Here is a 25469-nt window from a genome sequence, read left to right on the forward strand (position 1 = left end):
CGTATGCGTGTTGCATTTACACCTGACGTTTGGGGCGGGAGAAAAGTGCATTTATAAATGCAACAACTATACCATGAATAACAGAAAAAACCACCCCAGCTGGAATCTCACTTAAGCGCCGAACAATACAACAACAGCTTGTACGCATGAACAGTTTGCAACAGGATCACAGCAGTTCTAGGCTCACATATCACGCTGATGGCATTGGTTCACACACTGAGCCTTTATATTCCTATGGAGTATGAGTATGCATTTTGGGCAAGTGCAATATATAAGATTTAATATATGAAATATGTTGCAGTAGACTTTAATTTCACAAAGAGCCCTTATAAATAGTCCTTGAAGGAGTAATTACATTTGTCTTTCATTTGCAATAAAGAGAAATGCCACTTAAAAGTTAAGAAAGGGATATTAACATTCAAAGAAGAAGGAATTTTACATTTACTACAGAAGAATGCTACTCTTAGCCAATAGTTTTTAGTCACTTTTCTGGTCTTTAGTTCCACTGCTCAATTTGCTCTCTGTCGCCATCTATAAGTTGCGTATGTTTCATATGGTACTTTATACTGCAGCAACAGATGGCCTTTGGGTCTTAATAATAGCAAATAGAGGGCGCCAGCTTATACCCTAACTAAGAATATTAAAGACTATTCACAAAGTGTAGGCGGGGAAAAATCACCACCTGATCAGCTAAGTCCTTTCTTTTAAAGAGAGAAGCTAACTCAGTTAGTTCCCATAGAAACAGCAAACTCAAGGCTCTAATAGAATTTATTGAAATTCCATCTTAAATTCAATTTCCTCCTAAATAAATGTAGAAAATTTTATGCTTTATAGAGCAAATATTTTCGAATTCGTATCTTGGTTCAAGTCATTACTTATGAATTAAAAGTTATCCTTTTATATTAATATATATATTAGAATGTTTTTGATCTGAAATAATTGTATATTCTAATAGGATTAGATTTAAAATGATTTTTATTCTTTTTGTCTTCTAATAAATATTTCAAAAATGCAAATGAGAAGAAAATTTATGTTTTTTTTTAAAGTTAACAATTTTGTTGCAAAATTAGATAAGAGTTTATATTAGATTAGATCTTCGGTATTAGTATTTATTTAGTATTAGTTTTCTTCTTTCCTGTGATAGGCATTCAATTTTAGCAGAATTTTAAAAAATAACGAGTATTATTTTGAAGTGTCTTTTGTTTTTATAAAATTCTCTATAATCAACTTGATTTTCACTTTCTTTATTTTCAAATTTTCCTTTAACGTCGACCCACTATAAATTCAATATTTGAAATGATTTTATCTCGAATCAGCTGCAAAAAGCTTCATTTGGTACATGCGCACAAGAACTTTGCTGACCTTGTGTAGAGCATTCGAAGAGAGTTCGTACAGATTAATTCAAAGGACATTGTGTCACGCAAAATATTTAGAGCGAAGCTTCCTGCACAACACAAAAGGCATTTGAACTTGCCAAGAAACGACCAATAACCACGATGACGATGATGATGATGATGAAGCAAAGGCATTAAATCCATGCGGCAAAACTGCCTGACATAATGTGAAAGAACAGCCTTTTGGGAACCGAAAAACAAAAACAAGAAAACAAAAAAAAACCCTTGATGAATGCCTGCGCGTACTTCGTTCCTGCTGGGGGGGTTGTGCCTGGACCGATGTATGTAATTTGAAGTACCGAAAGGTTCTCTGACGAAGAAAAAACGTGGTCTGCAAATGCTTTTGGCATTTCTGCTCTTGTGTGTTCGCTCTCCAAAGCCCTCTTATCAGCGAAACGTCGTTTCGCTGGCGAGTTGGTTAGTTCTCTGCATCTCTGATGATGCTGTAACCAAGCCATGTTTAGTATAACGCGAACTGTGGTCACGACGCGAACGAACCGAATTCTGAGAACGTAGAAACCAATTGTTGACGGAGATAAAGAAATTTAAACAGAAAAAGAGTTTCTAATTATTTATCAGTTCTACAAATACCATGAGAACTTGATATTGTCAATCTAAGAAATCGTATAAACGCACATTAATTAAATTTTCCATTTATTTTTTGTTTGGGTAAGAAAAAAATCCATGACATTCAGACTTGCCCTTGTTTGCCCCACCTCTGTATAGATAAAAGATTTTTGTGATGTCTGCAAAAATTTTTTGGAGCATATGCTTCTACGTCACAAGCAACCATTGTTTTTGCATGAGTGCAGAAGTGACGTCACAATTTGACTTTGAACCCACCTACACCTACCGCTTTGGCATATAGAGACTATAGAAACTTCTCTTTAGACACATTGGCGCCATTTTCTGTTTAATCATGCATTATAGAGAATTCGAATACCTTCGAACAGTGTATACTATTTCCCCCTTTACCCACGCAACGACTGATGCAATAAACCCAACTCATGCGGTCAGCCAGCCTCCAAATAAGAAACGTGAGATTTCATTTTCCAAATGATATGCACTTGAAATGTTAAACGCGACAATGCAATGAGAAATTCTTTAACTGAAAGTCAGTCAATCTTTAAATTAATGTACATACTTATCGACTTATATCATTACCTACCTCGAAAGGGGAAACTGGGAACTTAATACTTAAACTTAAAGCAAGGTGTGTGCTTTGCTTTTCTGCCCCAACTTATGAGTGTAAGGCACGCGTTTGGGTTACCATATCCCCTCTACCTATATGATTATTTTGGTCTGGTCAGTTCAAAGCCCTAAAGGCTTAACCTTGACTGTATTTCAAATTTATTGGCATTTAGCATCCATCCAAAAAAAAAAAAAGTGTAATTCAAGTGCTTAAAAGTTTTTTGGACTTCTCGCCAATTTGTTGGCCATTTTTCAATGTCAGATTAGATTAGAGACAACAAGATATAATATATAAAAGTTACGTTAATTAATAAATAAAAGCGATTCTTAATTAAAAAGAACAACCTGTGCTCTCAAGATTAATTATATTGATTATATTTTAAAGAAGAAATTTAATAAAGTTTTGGCCGATACAATCTAATCTCAGATTAGGACTGCTACGACTGTTAGGACTGCATTTATATTATAGTTAATAGATGAAAAGAAAATAGATTCTATAAATGCTTTTCAAAAACTAAATACCCAACTTAACTGAACTTTTAATACATGTATTCAAAAATTTATGCTTTAATTTCAAAGAACATAAACGTGTTGTAAATCAAGTGATCAAACAGATCTTAAAAAGTGATACAAATCACGACAATGACAACAAGTTCAGAGCACCTTTCACACACACACACACACACAGAAAGAGAAAGAGAAACACTTCAATGACATTTCAGTTCTCAAATTCACCGCCAATTGTAGCTAATTTGGTCTTATAACACACACAAATTAGTAATAAACGAGAGATTAAGAAATCCAATGATGGCCCTTTAGTGATTAACAAAAACGAAGGATGAAAACGAAAAAGAAATGAAAAAGAAAACCTGTCACGGAACCGATGAAATCAAATTTAAAGCCATTGAAACGGTCATTGTTTCCCAGATCTCCCACTCTGTTGATCTTTGTCTGTCTCTCTCTCTCTCGCAGTTTCTGGTCAATAAACTCATATGGCCCGAAGCGTAATCATATAGTATATACCTTTACGAAGGAAGGAGGGAGGGGTCAGAGAATTGTTACAAGTAATTCTATGTCAAACTTGATCAATTTCACAAAAGAAACTAAATTTTGCAGTCGTCATTGTGAGCCATTTGAATTAAGTTATTTATTCAGTTGGCATGCCATCCAGAGAACGGATATATTCAATTATATAGCATAATGCGCGCTAAAATCAGACATCTTTCTCAGGCAATTTGCATATTCAAAAAGATAAGAATAAATAATAAGTTCAACCTACAGACCAATAAAATAAGTGTGACTTTGAGATACTTTTGAATGTGTGTGGGCATCTAATAAAATTTATTCATGTTTTTTGTTTGAAAAGAAGGGGAACAGTTGGGTCGACACACCTTAGAAGAAGAAAAAAGACACGTGGAACAATCATCAACTAATGTAAAGTTACTTGGCGAGGTCGAGTATCTGTTAGATACACGTATCAGCAGCATGTACTCCCCCAGAGACCTTTTCCGCTTTAGCGACAACAACAACAACAACATACATTTTTGTGTTCTTTTCGGCAACAAAAACGACAATTCTGTTTAAACAGAGAGCAAACAAACAAAACAAAAAAACAAAAAAAGCGAGCGACGTCAAAAACTTGTTTCACTAAAATTACAAATTCATAAAATGCCGGTTAAGGAAAACAAAACGAGCCTCTCAAACGAACATGTTCGATGTAGGGCACAAAAAATATAAGCTCTACTGACTTTTAGCGAGCAGTTCATTTGAAGCTACATGACCAACACCGCACACCGTTCCATAGGTAGGTGATAGCTGCCGCTGCTAACCACCTCCGGCTGAGATTGCTTTCTGTGCTGTGCCCTCGCGAAGATGCCTCCGAGTCGCTGTCAGTCTGCTGTATCCGTTGACTGAATGCGGTTCGTTCGTTTGGCCTAACGCTCGGTTAGCAGCTACCAACCACTCTACTATCTACCTAACGTTCATTAGAATAAATTTCTAAAGGCGCGAAAAGTGTTCTCTCTCTCTATCTCGCTTAAGAAGGTAATGCCTTAATCTGCTCGGCAGATTATAAACACGCAGCCCCACAATGTTTGCTCTGCCGCCGCCTCTCCAGATGTGTTTTATGTGCTAAAGAATTAAGCAAAAACCAAAAAAAAAACAAAGCAAATAAAAATTTAATTAAAAAAAATTAAAATGCGTGGCGCGATTTTGGCAACTCATTAAATGACTATTATGTGTACAGCAAAAAAGACAAAATGTTTAAAATTTTATAAATATATTATTTAATTCGCTATATACTAAACAAGACCTGTTGATGGTTTCTTTTGCGAATACACTCGGCAAAAATGTTTTTGTTAATTAATAATCTAAAAAAAGTTCAAAAGTTCACTTAATCAAAATCAAACAATGTTAATAAATTTGGAAAAAGGATTCAAAACCAAATAACTTAAACCAAAATGATATAGGATAGATATCCTATATAGGATAGATAGATTATAAGATTATAAAACTATCTTTTAAGTCAAAAAGTTGGAGACAAATCTAATAAGAGTAGTCGCTTCTATTTTTATTTCCTACACTGTGTTTGGCAGATAAATCTTTGTTCAGTCAACGACATTTGAAGAAACTTAAAAGAGAAGGATTCGAAACCCTCTTACTGGACTTTTAAATGCTTATATTGAAATAATGAGAAAAAACAGAAACTCAACCAAGTTTTCTAAACCTACATAAAGCAAAAGATTCTTCTTTTTTTTAAAGTGTATAAATTGAAAGCCGGTTTGATTAAATTAGAATCTTTTTCAAAGCTCACGAATGATAAGAATATAAAACCCGTTAAAGCCGGAATCCTTAATCTTGATTTAATAAAAAAAAAAGAAACTATTTCACAACAAAAGTCAAAACTACTTATTGGATGGTTTCTAAAGTCAAAAAACGTATTCGATGGTTTTTAAAAGTACAATAGAGAAATGCTTAGCATCTATAACTATATATAGTATGTTACCTATATAGTTGGCAATATCCAGAAAGTCATGATTGTTTACCGTGACTAGATTAATGGCATTTTTGTGTTTCTAATGTTTACGTTGAAAGAGTTTCGGCCCCCCCCTCCAAATAAATGAGTCGTATATCGTGCCCATTGTTCTGTATAACGAAGAGAAAAATTGAGGCCAACCTAATGGAAAGGCAAAGTGAATGTATGAAGATATGATACATACAATGGTTTTGTTAATTGTATTGGGCTAATAACACATTGTACAACAAACACCCAACAATTACCTTTCACGCGTAATGTATGACCAGATCGATCGAATGATGTAAAATACCAAAAGTTGCATTGTAAATTCCCCAGCAATTACAATTTAAATGCCTTTTTTTTGCAACGGAAATCCCCAAAAAAAGAAACTGCATGGGTTCGAAATTCAATCACAGTCTGAAGTAATTTTTGTGGCTAGAAAATTATATCGAGTTGATGGTTACTCGAAGAATATTTTCACTGGCCGTTCAGCTTGGTTGGCCAACTGTAAAGTCAAGACAAAAAAAAAAAGCACTTTGGTTGGTCAATTAGTACTTAATGTAGTTTTTTTTTTCGTTTTCGTTTTTGTTGTGTTGAATTAATCGCCTGTAGGTACTAGCAGCTCATTAGTTTATTCACCTGTTTGTATTATAACTGAATCAGTTTTTTTTTGTTTTGTTTTGTTGTTATTCTCGTCTTTGATGTTATGCTAATTTATGCAAAGCGTGTGCCCAGTGCCGGCTTTTGCCTTTCGATAGGAAGTGCCTAACTTTTAGTATGTATATGAAAGAAAATAAACAAACAAACAGCGTGACCTAATCAAAATACATTAATAGCAATATAGGTGGGTGGGTAGGACCTTGAATTGAGCAAAAAGGACTCCTCCCTTCATGACAAAAGGCCCAAATGTGCGTCATGTTATTTTTGTGTATGTATTCGTTGTCTTTTCAATCTTTGAGACTGAGTTGTATACCCTGTGTTGGTAGGTACATAGGTACTTGGGGGAATTAGGTTTAACGAACTTGCTGAAAATTGTTTAATCGTTGAAACGTTGCTTCCTGAAATCACACAGACAGACACTGATAAGACAGACAATGACGATTACACTAGACCACAAAAATGCTTATGAACTTTCTTACTTTTACATTCCAAAAATGTTAACAAGAAGCAAACAACTTGTACTTTTGTATTTTTTGTATGTGAGAGTGTAAAATGAATTGGTAAAAGTAGAGCAGTCCATTTGACCTCGACTTACCTTTCACTCAGAAAAATGGAAGGGAAACAAAATGCTTTAAGTAAAGTAGAAGTTTAAATACTCTTGTTGAAGAAATTCCTCATTGCTTAATAAACAAAATATCTTAAGAATGTCTTGAGTATTGACCAAAAGAAAGTACTGCCATGTACTTGCTTAATAATCGAAAGTGGCTACAATTACTCCAAGTTTTCTTACTGATCTAATGTAAGATAATGATGTTTTATTCATCCATTTGATGATTACAAAATATCAAGCTAAAGACCCATATGTATGTCACATAGAAGACAACATCATAAGCATTAATTAAGGCATCTAAACAATGTCTAACATTGAATGTTAAAAAGTTGTTACTGTTAGTCTAACATGCTAAGAGCACAATTAGCACGCCATTTCTCAAAGTCAGCTACAGATGGGGAAAAAAAAAACAAAAAGTCACCAGAGACTAATGAGTAATTCAAATCATTATAAAGACCAGTTAATGGATGAAACCCAAAGAAGCAAGAAGTATGGGATGGGAGGGAGGGAGGGAAATATCCACGTGATGTGTACTTGCTTTAGATAAGAAATAAAGTCAAAATTTATCAGAGAAAGTTTTCTATTTATATGCAACGAAAGAGCGAAAGAGTTCAAACTCTGATTGTGACATATTTTCCCATTTATTAGTCATTTATCTACAAAACGAGTATATTAACCTCGAATGACGACTGTGAATCATGTGGAGGGGCTTTACCATAAGTATAATCCATTGAGGTTTTCATTTTTTCCAGGTGATTAAGACACACAATATGGAAACGGAGGCACTAAATCGCAAAAATTCCTCAAGGAAGAGTTCAATTATAAATGGGAATGGCGGCGATGCAACAACCAAATTGACCAATGGAGATGCCGATGGAACTGGGGACGATAATGGCGCCGCAGGTGCTGCAGGTGGTGGCGAGGTGACCCTAAAAGCCAAAATGAGTCTACTCAATGGTTGCACAGTTATTGTGGGCTCTATTATTGGCTCTGGTATATTCGTATCACCCACTGGAGTGCTTATGTATACGGGCAGTGTGAATCTGGCTCTCATTGTCTGGGTCATTTCCGGTCTCTTCTCTATGGTGAGTTATTCCATTTGTATTTCTAGTAAATAACATTGCATAATTGGATTAGCAGTTCATGCAAATTGATAACTCGATATGCAAATTAATGAATGTTACACCTGTTGAGGGTGTGTTGGCCAGCCAGCCAGGTGGGTTTCGGATTGTAAACAACTCAGCTGGCAGAGAGAGCCAACAGATGGGCAAGCGATAAATAAGCTGCCGATGACAGCTAGAAAATGACTGGAAATGGAGTAAGGACTCAACTATGGCATTCAATTATCAATGCCAAGTGCGTGCCATCAACGATTCTTAATGAAATTATTGAAATTCCTGGCTAACGCTGGCAACGTTTAACTTCATGTTCCATGTCAAACGCACGCGTTGCTGCCTCACTGCGGCTTCCCACTCAATAAAAATTACGTATACGCCATGATGACGATGACAATAATGGAGTGAAGTCGAGCGAATTGAAGACCTTTAACTTTTCTCTTTAAAATGTAATTTGCCTTCATTATTTTTCATCTTCTCTCTCATAGGTCGGTGCCTATTGCTATGCTGAATTGGGAACCATGATTACGAAATCAGGAGCTGATTACGCCTATATTATGGAAACTTTTGGTCCATTCATGGCTTTCATACGTCTCTGGATTGAGTGCATGATTGTGCGTCCCTGTTCTCAGGCCATTGTTGCTCTCACATTTAGTACCTATGTGCTGAAACCCTTTTTCCCCGAATGTACTCCGCCAGAGGATGCTGCTCGTCTGCTTGCCGTTTGCTGTATATGTGAGTAGAACAATTACACTTTGTTGATTTCCCCCCTAATCGCAGCGCGTACTTGACCTATAGATTAGAAATACTTTAAACACTCTCACACACACACACACTCATACATATATCGCTTAAAGTGCAAAACAAATAAACAAATGAATATTTTCCATATGGCAGACCTTATCAGCAGATTTTGTATGCAAGGGGTATGAATCGAAATAAGCGAGTACTCACAATTTGTGGGGGAGTAAATGTAAATATTTTCACTTCTCTTATAATTAATTACAATTTTGGAAAAACTAAAATTGTTTTTCATCGATTTTTGCTCCATATAGGAAAATGTTATTTCAATTTATTCCGTAAAAGGTAAAATTCTAGGAAATTGTTACTGAAATAATTGGGAAAGTGTTAATAGAAAGGTCTTAAGCAATTAACGATTGATAGACATTAACAGAGACTGATAGACAAATAGATAGAAAGATAGATAGTTAGATATACTAAATGTAGAGAACAGATGGAGAAAGAGATCTGAAGAAAGGTATATATATTTATAGATATTACGATAAAAACATAGTTAGAATCTCGGTAGACATTTTATTTTAATTTAAGCCTTTATAAATAAATATTCATCTATTTTAGCAAAGAAAATATTAAGAAACTTTAGTTTCTACTACTTGCATTGACAGATTTTCTTACATATTAAATATTGATTTAATTAAGCGTCACTAAATGCAATCAGATGAGGGGAGACAATAGCAAATACAAAAATAAACCCACAAACATTGTCACATGGTGTAAATCTTGACATTATTACATCACCCAAGCCAAGACAACCCAAGGCAAAACCCAAGTCAAGCCAAACCAAGACAGGGCTTCTTTATGATTATAAATGCTTTGCTCCAGCTTAACTCCAACTGAGCTTCTTTATTGTATATCTATGACCATTTACAGTGGTGCTAACTCTAATCAACTGTTGGGATGTAAAATGGGCCACCGCTGTGCAGGATATATTCACATATGCCAAAGTAAGTAAGACTCAGAGAGCTTGACAGCGATGAAAATAAGATAAATGTTGTTTGTTGCAGCTACTGGCTCTGTTTATTATCATTGCCACGGGCATGTATCAATTGTATCTGGGGAATGTGCAATACTTTACATTCGAGAATACAGATGCCAAAGTCACCTCCTTGGCCCTGTCATTCTACTCGGGCCTGTTTGCCTACAATGGCTGGTAAGCGGATTAATTATTTAGTTTTGTGATTTGACCCAACACTAATTGGCTTCTGTCTGTTCTCGTTTTTCTAGGAATTACTTAAACTTTATCATTGAAGAGCTGAAAGATCCTGTCAAGAATCTGCCACGTGCCATTGCCATCAGTTGTACCCTGGTTACAGTAGTTTATGTCATGGCCAATGTGTCCTTCTACACCATTTTGTCGCCAGACGAAGTCCTGGGCTCATCAGCTGTGGCTGTGACCTATGCGGAGAGAGCTTTTGGCATGCTGGCCTGGACCATACCAGGTATTAACCTTAAACTTTTCACGATTTGAAGAAGTTGTAAATGGTTTGCCTTTGTTTTTGTAGTGTTTGTGGCTTTATCAACCTTTGGAGCTGTCAATGGCATCTTGTTGACCTCTTCACGTCTCTTCTATGCGGGTGCCAATGAGGGACAAATGCCAGAGATCCTAACCATGATACAGATTCAACGTTTCACACCAACACCAGCTGTTCTAGCCATGGCTCTGCTCTCGATGTTGTACCTGACTGTCTCGGATATCTTTGCCTTGATCAACTATGTGGGCTTTGCCACCTGGGTAAGTCCAAGGATGCCAACAACAACAACAACACAAAGAGTAAGCTAATGCAAATGTCTATTCCAGTTGAGCATCGGCGTTGCTGTACTCTGTCTTCCCTGGCTGCGTTGGGCTCAACCGAATCTACCACGTCCCATTCGTGTGCCCATGGTATTCCCCATTATCTATCTCATTGCCACAATATTTGTGACTGTTGTTCCCATGTATGCCAGTCCTGTGGAAACAGGATATGGCATCTTGATGATATTATCAAGTATTCCTGTATATTTGGTATTCATAGCATGGAAAAATAAACCAATTTGGTTCCAAAAAACCATGGGTAAGTCGTCCAGAAAATGGGAATATATAACATTTCCCCACAAGTTTTCCTTCACTGCTGCTGCTGCTGCTGCTGTTGCTTTTCCACAATTTATTTATTTTTGACGAAACTCTTCTAGGCGGACTCACACAAGCTCTACAGAAACTGATGATGGTTGTGCGTCCCAAAGCGGCGTCAAAGGTTTTTAAGTTTGCTTTCTCTTTTTTACATTAGTTTTATTTTGTTTCCATTTATTAACAACTAATCAAAATGCCTGCTTTAGATAGAACAAATCTAGCTACTAATGACCCACAAATACATTTTAATTCATTTACTATGCACTCTCTAATAACAATAATCGAAGATTTAGAACATCCTTATTCATCCCTTTTATTTTTGGCATTCTTTTTTGCAGTAAGCCTCACACACTTCCTACAACAATTGCTTATGGTACTCGGCAAGCAGGCGAAACCAGCTCAGGTGTAAAATCAATTGGAAAGGACCGAACGTTAAGGTGGAAGCCAACAGCAAATGAAAGCATTTAATTAACTAAAACGAAAAAAAGAAACTAAACCAAACGCTTCTGAAAAGCCGCTCTCAAAAAAGTAATACGAAAAATTAGAAAACAAAATACATATATTTTTTATATGTAAATGTTTTAAGTTAAGAGTTTAACGAAAATGGAGAAACACAAAAGTTTTGGACTTAAGACTGGCAAAATGAAAATTAAAAGGAAAAATTACAAGGAAACAAGTTGTCCAAAACCGAATGTTTAAATGATTTGATTTGATCTAGAATTATTATCTATACATACAAGCATTCTACCTTAAAAATTGTTATTCCCATTGTTAATGCAATGCCACTTCCATTTTGGGGACAAAGGTTCACACATACTCAGACAGTTTTTTAATTAATTTATATTAATTTTTATACTTAATTTTATATTTTAGATTATAAAGACAATTTCAATTTGACATAAGATCTATATAATTTGAAAACTCTAATCATCCTCAATAGAGACCATCGCCTAATACACATATCCAAACAACAAACAAATTGTTAAATAATTAATCTTCATTGCCAACAAAGGAAATGTTTCGAATTCCAATTTCTCTAATTAAAAGTTGAAAATTTGTATAATTAAGAGAATATCGGGTATGGAATTTGGGATAAATCCTTGTGAAAACTATTTACGAAACGCAAATTGTTGTCTAGTTACAAATTAAAACATTAAAATCGAATTGTTGTAGCATTTATTTGAGCATTGATTAATTGTTGCTTTCAGTGTTTGACAAATTTTAACTTACAGTTAATATTAATTCACAATTAATTATATTTAAAATTGTAAAACGCAGCGCACATGAAATGAAAGCGAAAAGAAATTTTAAATTTCAAAACGCTGTTGAATCTAAAATCATTTCGCTTTCATTTCAAGTGATCTGAGTTTCCATTAAATCTATATATAGGTACATATATATATGAAGCCGCCAACTATTATGGAACATATTGTTGACAATAATATTGTATTTATATAAATATATATGTATATTATTATACTCGTATTATATATATATGAATGTAATGCCCTACAAAAAAAACAAAATTGTTTGTATTTCATTAAAATAGGAGGGACAAGACATTTCTTTTGATCCTTTTTTTTCGGAAATCATATCTTTGTCTAGTTGTTGTGCAGGAAGAGAATTTCCTTTCGGCTGCTTCAACTATACAATAATATGATGACCGAAATTAAGCACATATAGTCGGATCATTTTTAATATACTTGATGAGTGTTTGTCTTAGCTTTTCAATTTCCCTCTGTTTGAGTGCCTTCATGGCTTCGTTTAATTCATAGTTTTTCGTACTCATATAGACCATGAGAGTGGAGGCAAAACATGATTTTGCAGCTTCATTTTCCAAGTGACGAAATTGTTTAAGAAGTTCTTGATAACGGGATGCGGTTATGATATGACTTTGATTGGGCAGGTGTTCAGTTGCATCGCCCCCCGATTCATCGTCATAATCGTCTTCTTGGCTGACGTCATTTGACATGCATTTTAAATTGCTAAAGATTTGTAAACTCTTTTGATTGTAGAGTGACTTGAAATGATCTTCCATGCTTAGTTGAAGTTCCTTGAACTTGGAGTCAATGCGTCCATACCAGTAGACAAGACTATTATAATCATCTGTGGACATTTTGGCTGCTCGTCGCCGCAAGGAGTTTGAAATACTACCCAAACTTCTGGAACTAGATGGGCTTAGACTGAAACTGCCACTGGCACTCAAATTGCCTTTGCTTGACACTCGAAATGGTGTAATAGAACAGTCACCAACATTCTTATAACTGGTCGCTATGGATGTGTAAGCTGTGTCAGCTAATCGGAGGATTTTGCGCATCCATTTTGGTGCTTCTTTGCCCACAGTCAATGGCAACTCAAATAGAATCACTGTCCGCATGGGTTTCTTAAAATCAAATGACTCCTTAATGCAATCAGTTAGGAGGCTGGCGTGGTTATTTCTGCCCATGGGTAGACCATTAAAAAAGCCAGATATGTCCATGCGTTCATCGCATCCAAATATCTGAAAAATGGTCAAATGAAGCTTGTGCAACTTTTGTTGGCCATCTCGAAAAATATATTGCAAATCTATAAAGTCGTCACCGCTGCCACGAGTCCTTAGCACATTATATTCGGTTACAAGCCACTGGAATAACTCTCGAGTGCTTTGCAAGCAACGACCACAATGTTTAAAATGAAGATGACGTTTATTTGGTGATGCTTCACTCAACATATTGACCATATCGAACTTTCTCACATCATAGTAATCCACATTGATGGCTCTGAGGCGACAATGCAAAACTAGCATCGCCTTGTCCACCTCGGCGACCAGAAGGCGCGTCAGCAGATTCAGATTGTGCGTCCTCAGTGGGGTCATACGCAGGAGACATCCATGAGTTTGCTGTCGAAATGTTTGCTCTATCAACTCGGATAATTCCCCACGCACTTGTGGCTCGTATTCATAGCCTATGGAATCGAATTCCATGTGGCGATAGTAACGGGGCGATTCACCTATTTTTGGCGGTAGTTTTCTTCCTCCTCTTACGCATCTACCCTCACCATCAGCTCCCAATTCTGTTCGATGGGCGTTTGCTTTTGTGTTTTGTATCCGCAATAGCAAAGATCTGCTGTCCAGGATCTTCATTTCAGTCTCGTGAGGATTATCCTCACCACTGCAGCTGCTGGTGGTCATGCCTTTACGCGTGGCATCCGTGAGGACCACCATTACCCGATGGACTCTCTTGTTCGTCGAATTCATGGTCTAATATCTTAAAATAAAAACCAGCTTCCAACCCTTCTGGCCTCAAAAATTAAAATATAGTTTACGTTAAATTTAGAAATTTCGATTTTTTGAAGTCTATTGCTTAAATTTTAGTGAAATTTTAATTTAGATATTGTCTAAAAAACTTATTTGGCCAAGTTTATATTCAAATCCTATATATATGTTGGTATGTATTTGTTGAATGATTATTAATATTCTTATTATCAGCAGACAATAAAACAAACTGTTTTAAATATAAATTTGTTTTAATGTTAAAAGAGATAAAGCAATAAACATTACACAACACATAATTAATTGTTTTCAAAAATTTCCAAGAAAATTACACAAAGTTATGGTAAGATTCAAAAACTTGTTATGGCGGTAAAAGCTCTTCCAATTGAAGCCAGTGCTGCTCATCTCTAGAAAAAGTACCACAAACCAAAAAAAAAATACCAGAAAATCCAGAAGTAGAAAAAAATACTAGAAAGAAAATATTTCCCAGAATAAGACAGAAAGAAAAGCTGAAAATATCAACAACATCATTCAACATTTTTATTAAAGCTCAACAAGTGTCGTATTCAAAATTAAAAATATTTCAAAGAATTATAAACTCGTTAAAGTTATGCGGAGCGCAGCTGAAGAGGCAACAGCTGCCACCGCAGAAATTGAAAAGAATATAAAAGTCCCTTACCGGCCGCAAAAATTATAACACACACAAACAAAACCAAAAAAAAAAAAAAAGACCGATAAGCCGATTCGGTTCCATCTGTCCATTGAGATTTCATGAACAAATTGGCCAATGGCGGCCAAAGAGTCATTTCGGGAGAGACAAACCCAGGAGTTGGAGGTGATCAAATCTATTTTTGGCGCAGAAGTAGAGGATTTGCGGCCACAGGTGAAAAATGGGCCGTGGAAACCTACAGACATACGAATCCTATTAACGCCATTGAGGGACTCGTCGAATGGGCAGACTAAGGCTTATGTGCGCACTAAACTCCATCTGACGTGTCCCTCCAAGTATCCAAAGCTGGCACCTAAAATAGCTTTGGAGGAATCAAAGGGGATGTCTGACCAGCTGTTGGATGACCTGCTGGCTGAACTTCACGCTCAATCCGAAGAGCTGCGGGGCGAGGTGATGATATACGAGCTGGCACAGACAGTGCAGGGATTCCTGCTTAAGCACAATAAACCCCCGAAGGGATCCTTCTATGACGAAATGCTGCAGGAGAAACAGAAAAGAGAACAAGAACAACTTGACCAGCAGAAGCAAAAGGAAACTCGCGAACGACAGACTCTGATTGATGAGGTGGAGCGCCGCAAAGAGATGTTCAAAACAGAGGCCAATAAGAGACGCGGTGAGCCCAGGCGTAGCATGAGCGAGTCGAACCCAAGGCACGCCAGCTCCTCAGAGAGTTCGGAAAACTCCTCACCATACTATCGGGGTCATTGCTATCCGAGTAAGTGCACGGATCACCGCAACACTGAGACTTTATATTTTCACAAAGTGGGCAGACAAATTCAGCGCGGCAGCTGTCTGGGCCATTCGCAGCGTGGCTGCATAGCCTACACGGCCATCGATATACACAGTGGCCAATTGCTCTATGTGACCGAATGGAATATTAAATATTCCCAGCTGGAGCAGGCCTGTGGAAACGGCATGGGCAAATGCCATTGGAGTAGCGAATCGTCTAAATGCTTAGGCAATCATCGTGTGGATGATTTAATTGCCTCCATTGAGAAGCAAGTCACGATGCTAGCGCAGCTGCAGCACAAGAATCTCATCCCATATGAATGTGTGTTGTGCATTAAACGCAAGGAAGGTCTTCTGATATATCTAGTGCAGGACTTTCTACTCGGCACCAGTGTGTTTAGCATTTCTTCATCTTTGGGTTGGTGCTTGGATGGCGCACGCACGGTGGCCCGAGGTGTTCTCGAGGCATTGATCTTCCTTCACAATAAAGGTGTCTCCCACAACCATTTGCTGGATAGCACCGTTTTCATGGACAATGTTGGCAATATACGTTGCACGGACTTCTCCCTCGTGCCTCGTTTACTGGAGCTTATTGGTGGCACAGGACAAAGCAGCAGTCGTGGAGATTTGCCAGCCTTAGGTGCTCTGGTGGATGGTCTCATGCCCACCAATAGCTATGAAATGCGTGAGTTTGTGGACAAGTGTAATTCGGATCGAACGCTGTCGGCCTCGGAGCTTTTGCAACACCCTTTCCTGCGTCTCTATGTGGACAATGCTCAGTTGGCACCCAATAGTATGCAACAGCAGCGTTTTCACAAACAAAACACAAACATTCCCGTCCAACGTCCCACCGGACCCACTGCCGCCTTGCCCTACCAGATACCCACCCTGGCCCTAAGCCAATCTCGTCTTCGTACCGAATTCGAAGTGCTTATGTATCTGGGCAAGGGTGCCTTTGGGGATGTCCTCAAGGTGCGCAATATTCTGGACAATCGTGAGTATGCCATCAAGCGCATTCCCTTGCCGGCGCGCAGTCGTCAATTGTACAAGAAAATGACCAGGGAAGTGGAATTGCTCTCCCGGCTTAACCATGAGAATGTTGTCCGTTATTTCAATAGTTGGATCGAGAGTGTTAACGAGGCTGATGCGGAAGCTATGAATAAGCTTTTGGGTGGCGAATGGTCACAAAGCCAGCAGGACTTAAGTCAGGCCAAGACAGGTCCATCGCCGCAACTGGGATTGAATCAAGGCGACGGCGACGACGATGACGATGACGACGACGAAGAAGACGACGACAGTTGCTCCAGCAGCAGGTGGAACGGCTACATGGGGGGCAACAATCTGGACGACTCCGATTCGGATGGCATAGAATTTGTTGATTCCAATGGCCAAGTGGCTGTCTACGATGACGAGGATGAAGAAGATTCCACAAGGGTAAAAACCAGTTCACCGCGTCCCCTGATGCAGGTCATGTACATCCAAATGGAGTTCTGTGAGAAGTGCACATTGCGCACCGCAATCGATGACAATCTGTATGAGAACACTGAAAGACTATGGCGTCTGTTTAGGGAAATTGCCGAGGGCTTGTCGCATATACATCAGCAGGGGATCATTCACAGAGATTTGAAGCCAGTCAATATATTTCTCGATTCGCATGATCAAATTAAAATTGGTGACTTTGGTCTGGCCACCACAAGTTTCTTAGCCCTGCAACCGAATGAAAATCCCAGCCACCAGACCCCACATGTCCATCAAATAACCAGTACGGAGGATGGAACCGGCACAGGAAAAGTGGGCACCACTCTCTATGTGGCCCCTGAACTGACGGGCAATGCCTCCAAATCGGTTTACAATCAGAAAGTGGACATGTACACGCTGGGCATCATTTTGTTTGAGATGTGCCAGCCATCGTTCGACACCAGCATGGAGAGAACTCAGACGATAATGGCCCTAAGAACCGCTGCTATAACCATACCAGCGAGCATGTTGCAAGATGTTAAGTATGAGAAGACAGTGCAAATGCTACGCTGGTTGCTCAACCATGATCCTGCCCAGCGTCCTACGGCAGAGGAGCTATTGGCTTGCGATTTAATGCCGCCCGCGCAGCTAGAGGCGAATGAACTGCAAGAAATGATACGTCACGCCTTGGCCAATCCGCAGAGTAAAGCCTACAAGAATCTAGTGGCTCGTTGCCTACAGCAGACAAGCGATGAAGTGCTCGAGCACACCTATCATTTGGGGAGTAGTCGGGCCATGAAGGCCTGGAATTCGGCCATTGTTATCGATGACATTGTCTCTTTGAATCCGGTTATTGAGTTTGTCAAAGCCAAGGTGGTAAATCTCTTTAGGAAACACGGAGCCATCGAGGTGGACACGCCGCTGCTGTCGCCGCTTTCGGCGCGGAATAGTGCAGCCAGCGAGAACTCCAATGCCGTGCACCTGATGACCCATTCGGGTTGTGTGGTTGTCTTACCCTGCGATCTACGCACGGAATTCGCCCGCCATGTCATTCACCATGGAGTGAATCTTATACGGCGCTATTGTGTGGATCGTGTGTACCGTGAGGAGAAAGTCTTTAACTTTCACCCGAAGCAGAACTACGAGTGCTACTTTGATATCATTACTCCAACCACTGGCAGTCATCTGGTGGATGCAGAACTCCTCTCCCTAGCGTTTGAGATTACCAATGAGTTGCCCCGCTTGAGGGAAAAGAACATTGCCATACGCATCAATCATACAAATCTGTTGAAGGCCATTCTCATCTTTTGCAATGTGCCAAAGTCACAATACAATGCGTTATTCGATGCCACCATGGACTTCATCGAGACCAGGACATCTCGCTTTCAGTTTCACTCTTGCATCGCGGGCATAATGGAGAAATCCCGCACCTCGGCCCAGTCTTTGATGGACATGTTGTTGGTGAATTTTCTGTTAACCGGCTCCAGGAGCAGTGTCGATGACACGGCATTGAAGACGCTAATGCGAGGCAAGGGTGAAGCTGCTTCTCTGGCTCGTGGCGCTCTGAGAGAACTCGAGACTGTGGTTGGACTGGCTTATAGTCTGGGAGTTACCTGCCCCATAAATATTTGGTCCGGCCTGCCCATTAGATTCGATCGAGCCAGCAACGGGGGCATCGTTTGGCAGATGACTGCCGATCTTAGGCCAAATCGTTCCGGACATCCATCAGTCCTGGCCGAGGGCGAACGCTATGATACCATGCTGCATGAGTTCCAGAAGGGGGCTCAGGGTTTCAATTCCACTTTGCCCACACGTGGTGTATTAAGTGGAGCAGGATTGTCCTTTTCTTTGGATAAATTGGTGGCTGCTGTGGGAGTTGAGTATGCCAAGGATTGTCGAGCCATCGATGTGGGCATCTGTGTGTGCGGTACACGGCCACCGCTCAAGGATGTGACCTACATAATGCGACGCTTGTGGGCGGTTGGCATACGATGCGGAATTGTGGAAACCGGGTGTGGTGAGGGTGGCGATGAAGCCCAGGATTTGGCACGTCTGGGTGCCTTGCATGTCATCCTGGTGGCAGAAAATGGTTCCCTACGGGTGCGTTCCTTTGATCGTGATCGTTTCCAGGAGCGACACGTGACAATAGCTGAACTAGTTGAATTTATACCGAAGATCCTGAGAAATGAGGCCATTAATTCTGGTTCCGTGGACTACACCAGTCAGTTGTCCATCTTCAATGGCGGCACTATCAACAGTGGCGGTGGCAGAGGAGATTGTGGTTTAAGTGTTTTCGGTCCAAGTAAGAACAGCTATAGTCAGTTTCCTAATGTTCAGGTGATATTTCACACACACGAGAAGCCAACGGCCAATTTTAAACGTCGCTTAGAGAATCAGGTGGCCCAGCAAATGAGCGGCACATTGGCTCAATTCCTTAAAAAGGAGTCATTTGTGGTTCTTGTGGTGGAGTTGCCGCCGTCAGTTATCAATGCCATAGTCGGTGCCATAAATCCGCGTGAAATACGTAAAAAAGAGACTGAGTCGGAAATAAACTTTGTGATTGAGAGGTAATACATTGTGATTATTATCCAAGTTTCTCCTACTAATACGATTCGATTTGCTCTTTCAGATTCTCTAAATACAGACGCTCTATATCGGAGATAAATGAAGAAGTTGTGGACTATCTGAGCGATTCGAAATCACCAATTGTGGCCTTGTACAGCATATCAGATTCCTACTACCGTGTTATAATCTAGAGACCCATGTCGCCCCCAAGAGATTCCAATAACATTTAAAACTACGCCAAGCGTAGATAATAATAGACAGACAGTTAAACAATAAGAGAGAAAGAGAATGATAGAAACAGAATGATAGCCAAGCTTAGCTTAGTTCAAAATCTTTAAAAAGATCCCAAATTTGATGTCATCAAAATTTAAAAAATTTATATTCTTATCCTAAAATTTTCGAATATGATTTTCACCTACCAAACGAATCTGTCTCTGGCCTAGCACAAAAACTATATCTATATATTTTATATTCTAAATCCATTTAGCTTTTAGTTGTGCATCGATGTATTCATTTTTTCATGTCATGAAACAAAAAATCATTTGTAAAATCATTTCTACCTACACATACATTTTGCATTACTCTTGAATCTGAGATTTCTGTTACAAACATAAACCTGATGCTATGAAGAAAGTCTTTACCAAATTTACAATGTGAATCATTTATTTATACAACTATATTTTATATTATGTACGAGCAGCTCAGTCCAAAAACTATTAAATTATGTGGGATTACTGAAGTCCCTGCAACAAAATCGATCTTTGCTTTTGGTTTAACTTTTGGCAGTTGTAGATCACTTTTTGTATATCCTTTATATCTTTTGGTGAAGAGTGTATAATGTAACACTCAATGTAAATGTACAAATTTATTTCTTAAAGTACTGTGTAGCTTGTTTATTTCTAATACGAACTTTAACAATCTTAACTGACCTTACTTTCGCTCAGGATCCATTCTCTTCGGTGGCTTTATTTAGACTCCGTGGTATGCCTAAGGCAGGACCCTGAAGTACTTTGCGTGAGAGTCGCATAAACCCAGAGACAGGATCACGCCCAAAATACTTGACTTGTATTTCCTGTCCCACTTCTAGATTCAGAGCTGAAGGATGAGCGATTTTGCGTTGATCTAATTGGGAATTGTGAAGCAAAGCAGGCGGCATACTGGGATATAGAATGACCATTACACCTGTGTCTCGCAGTTCGGTGATTTTGGCTGTGTAAATACCACCGAATTCTAGATCTGGCACCCGTTCTTTCACCAGATAACCTTCAATCAACTCCTTGGCTTCGTCCATTGCTGCCTGAGAAGGAGCAAAGACTGTGAATTGGCCTTCATCGGCGGCAGTTAATGTTGTGCCAGTCTCAAGATAGATCCGCTTCAAGTGCAGTCCACTTGGTCCAATCAGTTGGGATCGCTGCTGTGGCTCCACTGTAAGAGTTTCACTCACCGGCCAACACTCCTTGCGATACTTTCTGAAAATATATCAAAAAGGTTCTATGCAAAAGAGACGGAAAGAAGGGAAACCTTCAACTTACCGCGGTTCCCGAATAGCCTCAGACATAATATCGAGAATTTTCGATTTGGCATCTGTGGCTTTTTGCAGGGACTCCATTACCACCTTAAGTGGTATACCAGGAATCTTAAGATCCGCTTGGATTGCAGTGAATCCCTTGCGTGTTCCAGCCACCTTCATGTCCATATCACCCAGATAATCCTCAATACCCAAAATATCGGTGAGAATGCGGTAGTCTTGCAGATGCTTGGTATCATTGTTCTCGTATCGGGTAACCAGTCCAATGGCAACACCGGCAGCTGGAGCAGATACTGGAACACCGGCATCCAATAAAGCCAGGGATCCACCACAGACGCTGGCCATGCTGCTGGAGCCGTTTGATTCTAGAACTTCAGAGGTGAGACGCACAGTGAATGGGTAATCACTGGGCAGGGTGGGCATCAGAGCTCTCTCAGCCAAGGCTCCGTGTCCAAGCTCTCGACGACCCAGTGGTCCAATTCGACCTACTTCTCCTGTCGCATAAGGCGGGAATTCATAGTGGAGCATGAAATTCTTTGATTTCAGGCCACCTGATTCGAGAGCAGCCAGCGAGTCCAGTTTCATGGCGCTCTCCGGCGAGTCCAGGCTCACCGTGCAGAAAACCTGCGTCTGACCACGCTGGAATAGGGCAGAGCCATGCAGCGGCTTGTACATGTCCACCTGGCAGCTTATATTTCTCAATGAATCAAAATCACGACCATCGCAGCGTTTCGTCCGCTCAAAGAGCAGATCACGAAAGATGTTCCTGGACACCTTATTAAATTCCTCTCCAATCACAGCTGGCTCTGTATCTGGATACGAGGACCACACCTTGTCTATTACATTGGAACGAACATCATTGACGGCATTGTCACGCGATATCTTATCATGCTGGGCATCCTGAAAGATTTCTCGGAGTCTCATCTCGCTCATACTACGTACAGCTTGTTGCAACTCCTCATCCACTTCCGATATCGTTTCTATACTTCGTTTATGACGACCATAGGATTTTTGTAGGCGTTCGATTTCCTGAATAATGAATTGTGCCTCTCGTGTTCCCTGCTTGATGGCCTTCAAAAGATCCTGCAAAAGTACCACTTGACCTTTGCCCTCTAGCATAACAACTAGATTTTGCTTGGTGGCCGACACAACTAAATCCAATTGAGAGGATTGCAGCTCTCGGCGTGTGGGATTGATGAGCACCTCGCCCTCGCAAAGACCCACACTGCAAAGAATGCAAAAGAGATAACAAATATGCCTCATGGACACTCAAATCACACATACCGCACAGCACCAATGGGCCCATTCCAGGGTATATCACTTAACGACAGTGCCATAGAGGCAGCATTGATGGCCAGCACATCAGGGGAGTGCACTGCATCCATGGACAACATATTGCACACCAGCTGCGTCTCATTGCGATATTCTTTGGCAAACAAAGGACGCAACGAACGATCAATCAGTCGAGCAGACAGAATCTCCTTCTCCGAGGGACCAAGCTCACGTCGCATAAAGTTCATGGGTATCCGACCAGAGGCGGCATTTTTCAGACGATAGTCCACCACCAGGGGCATAAAATTCTGGCCGGGAGTAGGCTTGGCCTTGGCCACCGCAGTGACCATTACGGCTGTGTCTCCCATTTGGCAGACAGCTGTTCCATTGGCGAAACGAGCCAATTTGCCAGAGCTAATAGTCATGTTTCGCCTAAAACGAAATATTTCAATAGGGCTCAAAACGTCTGCAGCGATATTACTTACCCATTGCTAAATTTAACCTCTACAGACGGCACTTCTCCTCCTGTGCCAATGGAAATGGCGCTGCTCTGTATACATCTGGGTAGGATGTTGCATTTCAAACGATAATTCAACAATTTCAGAGTTTTTCTTGTGAAAATCATGTCAGCTAGCGGCAAAGTTACCTAAAAACTGCCGGTTACTTGCGGCTTTAGCAACTTGTTTATAACCTGCAGCGCACAATTCATTGGCCGCTAACCATAACGTTATCATGGAAATTTTTCTTCCTTATAAAACAAACATGTGCGTCCAAATAAAAGTAGGGTATCATTTCTTACATGTGCCGCCATCAGCTGTTCAGTGTTCTAGTGATGACACTTTATTGTTTATCGGACTTTTTTTCTTTAAATAAAAGCTAGTTTTTTGTAGCCAAAAGTCGTGACTAAAAAACCAAACTAGAAATATTGAGATTAAATTAAACATGCGTGTAAAACCAGCGAATGTAAATTTTGTATATTAAAACATTCAAAGGCACATTTTTCATACCATTTATTGTATAATTGGTATGCGTTGTACTTTGCTGTGTCAATATCACGCTGTGACTTTTTTGGAGCTTTAAAAAGTTGTTAACACTAAAAACCAGCGATAGAAAAAACAATTGCGACCATCGATGTTGCAATCCAAGCATTTCCCATCTCTAACTGTTATTGTTGTTTTTGTTATTGTAGTGAGAGGTTGTGCGGTCGGTCTACATTTTAACGGAGTTTAAAAAAAATTTATTGGAATCTTGTAGCCCACGGCTCGTTTGTTATATTATTGCTCTTTCGTTGCCACATGCTACACGCGCGTGTATTTGCAAAATTTGTGCAAAATTTTTATTGAATTTAATTATCGGTTTTCGTAAACGTTCATGTTGCACTTATTTTGAAAATTCCTCTCGCAACGTCAACTCTCGCCGCGTGTGTGTTTTCGGGCGTAAGGCTGTGTGTGTGTCTCAATGTTTGCATGTGTGTGAGTGCTTCTGTGCATGTGCCTGAGTGGCTAAGTGTCTGAATGTGTGTGTAAGAGAGCCGCATCAACAACACACAAAAAAGGAAAAAAAAAAAAAGAAAAACCAAAATCGACAAATAATAAGCAAACAAAAAATTTATTACAAAGTAAAGAAGCAGAAAGCGTGCCGCCAACGTCGACGACGCCGTCGCCGTACTTGTGTTTAAGAAAAGCCGGAAAATTGCCTACTAGGCGTTGTCGTTGTTACTTGGAGAACGAGAACCCTTCTTCAGTCCGCCCCTGCTGCCCTCTGCTACTGCCTCTTTGCTTCTCCCACCACCACCACCATCATCTCAGTGTCAGCCTCTTCTTCTTCTATACATACATAACGTTGCGTTGTTGTCCCTCTTCTGTGGGTCAATTTGTTTATGCTGTCACATTCTGAGAAGAGCTAAGCGCGAGAGAAAGAGAGAGTGCAAAGGCTTATCACTGAACGTCTCCCTCATACACACACACTCTCGCTCCTGCTCTTATCAGCCGCGGAATTCTTCTTCTGATTGCTGCAAAATAAAAATACAACCAAAAATTCTCCATATAAAAACTTTCCTGTTTTTTGCCAGTAAATAAATGATTAAGCAAGCAACTTAAGCCGGCACCGAGCTATTAAACGGAAAATTATCATCATCCAAAGTTATAAAAAAAAAAAAAAACGAAGCCAGTAAAAACAAAAGGTAAGCGTAATCTAATAATAAAATCTCCAAAAAGGTTAAACCCAAAGGTTGAAAAATTCGCAATTAGAAAAGGAAAACCATTAAGTAAATTGCAAATTTCAATTGGAAGATGTATTCCTCTTGAAATATTTTTTCACCCACATAACGGTAAACAAATGTAGTTCAGTTATGGAATAGCTTAACAAGATCTTTACCTCCTACATAAAAACTCTTAATGAAATTTCTATTTTCACCATTATTATTATTTATTTTTTTGAGACAAAAAAAAAATTAAAGTTTATTTAATGGAAAAAGAGGTTTTTCTTAATTTCAATGTGTTAAAAAATTATTAAATAAGGTTTTTTTTTAATCCAAAGATAAAGTGACAAAAATTTGGGTAAGAAAATGGGAATTGGAGAGAAGACTTCTATTAGAAGATATATGTATATGTATTCTTGTTAGAAAATTAATCGTCGTTCGGATGGTCGTTTTTTGTCCATCAACTCTTTACCCCTTTTTTTCACCCACGCCCCTCCCGCCCAACACGTTTTTAATTATCTCACCTCATTAGCATTGCCTGTTGTAAGTGCTTTAAAGTGTTTTTATTTTTTTTTCCTTTTTTTGTAATTTGAACACATTCTGTTGTTGGTTGCTGCGTTCGTGTGTTGGTTGATATTGTTGTTGTTGTTGGAGAGGGGAAAAAAGAATTGCATTAAGTTAATTCGATTGGCTTTGATGTGTTAACTTGATGTTGTTGATGATGATGATGCTGTCGACCACAATTGCTGACGCAGTTTCCTTTTACACTTCCAGCGGAGGAATCAAAAGTGAAAAAACAGCATCCGGATCCCCGGGTCTTCAAGTCTTATCAATTTATCTTTT

At 39.3% G+C, this 25469-nt stretch overlaps 4 protein-coding genes across 6 annotated transcripts; 2 read left to right on the forward strand and 2 right to left on the reverse strand.

Moving 5' to 3' along the window:
- The first annotated feature begins 1856 nt into the window (after positions 1-1856).
- Positions 1857-12339, forward strand: LOC6649824 (Y+L amino acid transporter 2). Of its 3 annotated transcripts, XM_002072230.4 has the most exons (10): positions 4475-4628; positions 7624-7956; positions 8475-8721; positions 9658-9731; positions 9792-9937; positions 10012-10226; positions 10290-10519; positions 10586-10838; positions 10957-11018; positions 11233-11300. In XM_002072230.4, the coding sequence occupies exons 2-10, from the start codon at positions 7642-7644 to the stop codon at positions 11233-11235; spliced, it is 1545 nt and encodes a 514-aa protein (XP_002072266.2). In that variant the 5' UTR covers positions 4475-4628; positions 7624-7641; the 3' UTR covers positions 11236-11300. The 3 variants fall into 3 exon arrangements, with proteins under 3 accessions (XP_046865227.1, XP_002072266.2, XP_015032565.1); XM_047009271.1 differs by lacking the exons at positions 4475-4628; positions 10957-11018 and adding an exon at positions 1857-2063 and having other exon boundaries at positions 11233-12339; XM_015177079.3 differs by lacking the exon at positions 10957-11018 and having other exon boundaries at positions 11233-12339.
- Positions 12340-12379: 40 nt separating this feature from the next.
- Positions 12380-14263, reverse strand: LOC6649825. The gene has a single exon (XM_023179757.2). It carries the CDS (start codon positions 14127-14129, stop codon positions 12564-12566), a length of 1566 nt encoding a protein of 521 aa, XP_023035525.1. The 5' UTR covers positions 14130-14263; the 3' UTR covers positions 12380-12563.
- Positions 14264-14654: 391 nt separating this feature from the next.
- LOC6649826 (eIF-2-alpha kinase GCN2) lies at positions 14655-20380 on the forward strand. Its single transcript, XM_002072232.4, has 2 exons — positions 14655-19628; positions 19691-20380. Exons 1-2 carry the CDS (start codon positions 14932-14934, stop codon positions 19815-19817), a joined length of 4824 nt encoding a protein of 1607 aa, XP_002072268.1. The 5' UTR covers positions 14655-14931; the 3' UTR covers positions 19818-20380.
- LOC6649827 (polyribonucleotide nucleotidyltransferase 1, mitochondrial) lies at positions 20272-23141 on the reverse strand. Its single transcript, XM_002072233.4, has 4 exons — positions 22912-23141; positions 22439-22858; positions 21159-22379; positions 20272-21095 (listed from the first exon to the last, which is right to left on the reverse strand). The coding sequence occupies exons 1-4, from the start codon at positions 23049-23051 to the stop codon at positions 20567-20569; spliced, it is 2310 nt and encodes a 769-aa protein (XP_002072269.1). The 5' UTR covers positions 23052-23141; the 3' UTR covers positions 20272-20566.
- Between the last annotated feature and the right edge of the window lie 2328 nt (positions 23142-25469).

The sequence above is a fragment of the Drosophila willistoni genome, chromosome 3R, assembly GCF_018902025.1.
Source record: "Drosophila willistoni isolate 14030-0811.24 chromosome 3R, UCI_dwil_1.1, whole genome shotgun sequence".
Classification (NCBI taxonomy): domain Eukaryota; kingdom Metazoa; phylum Arthropoda; class Insecta; order Diptera; family Drosophilidae; genus Drosophila; species Drosophila willistoni.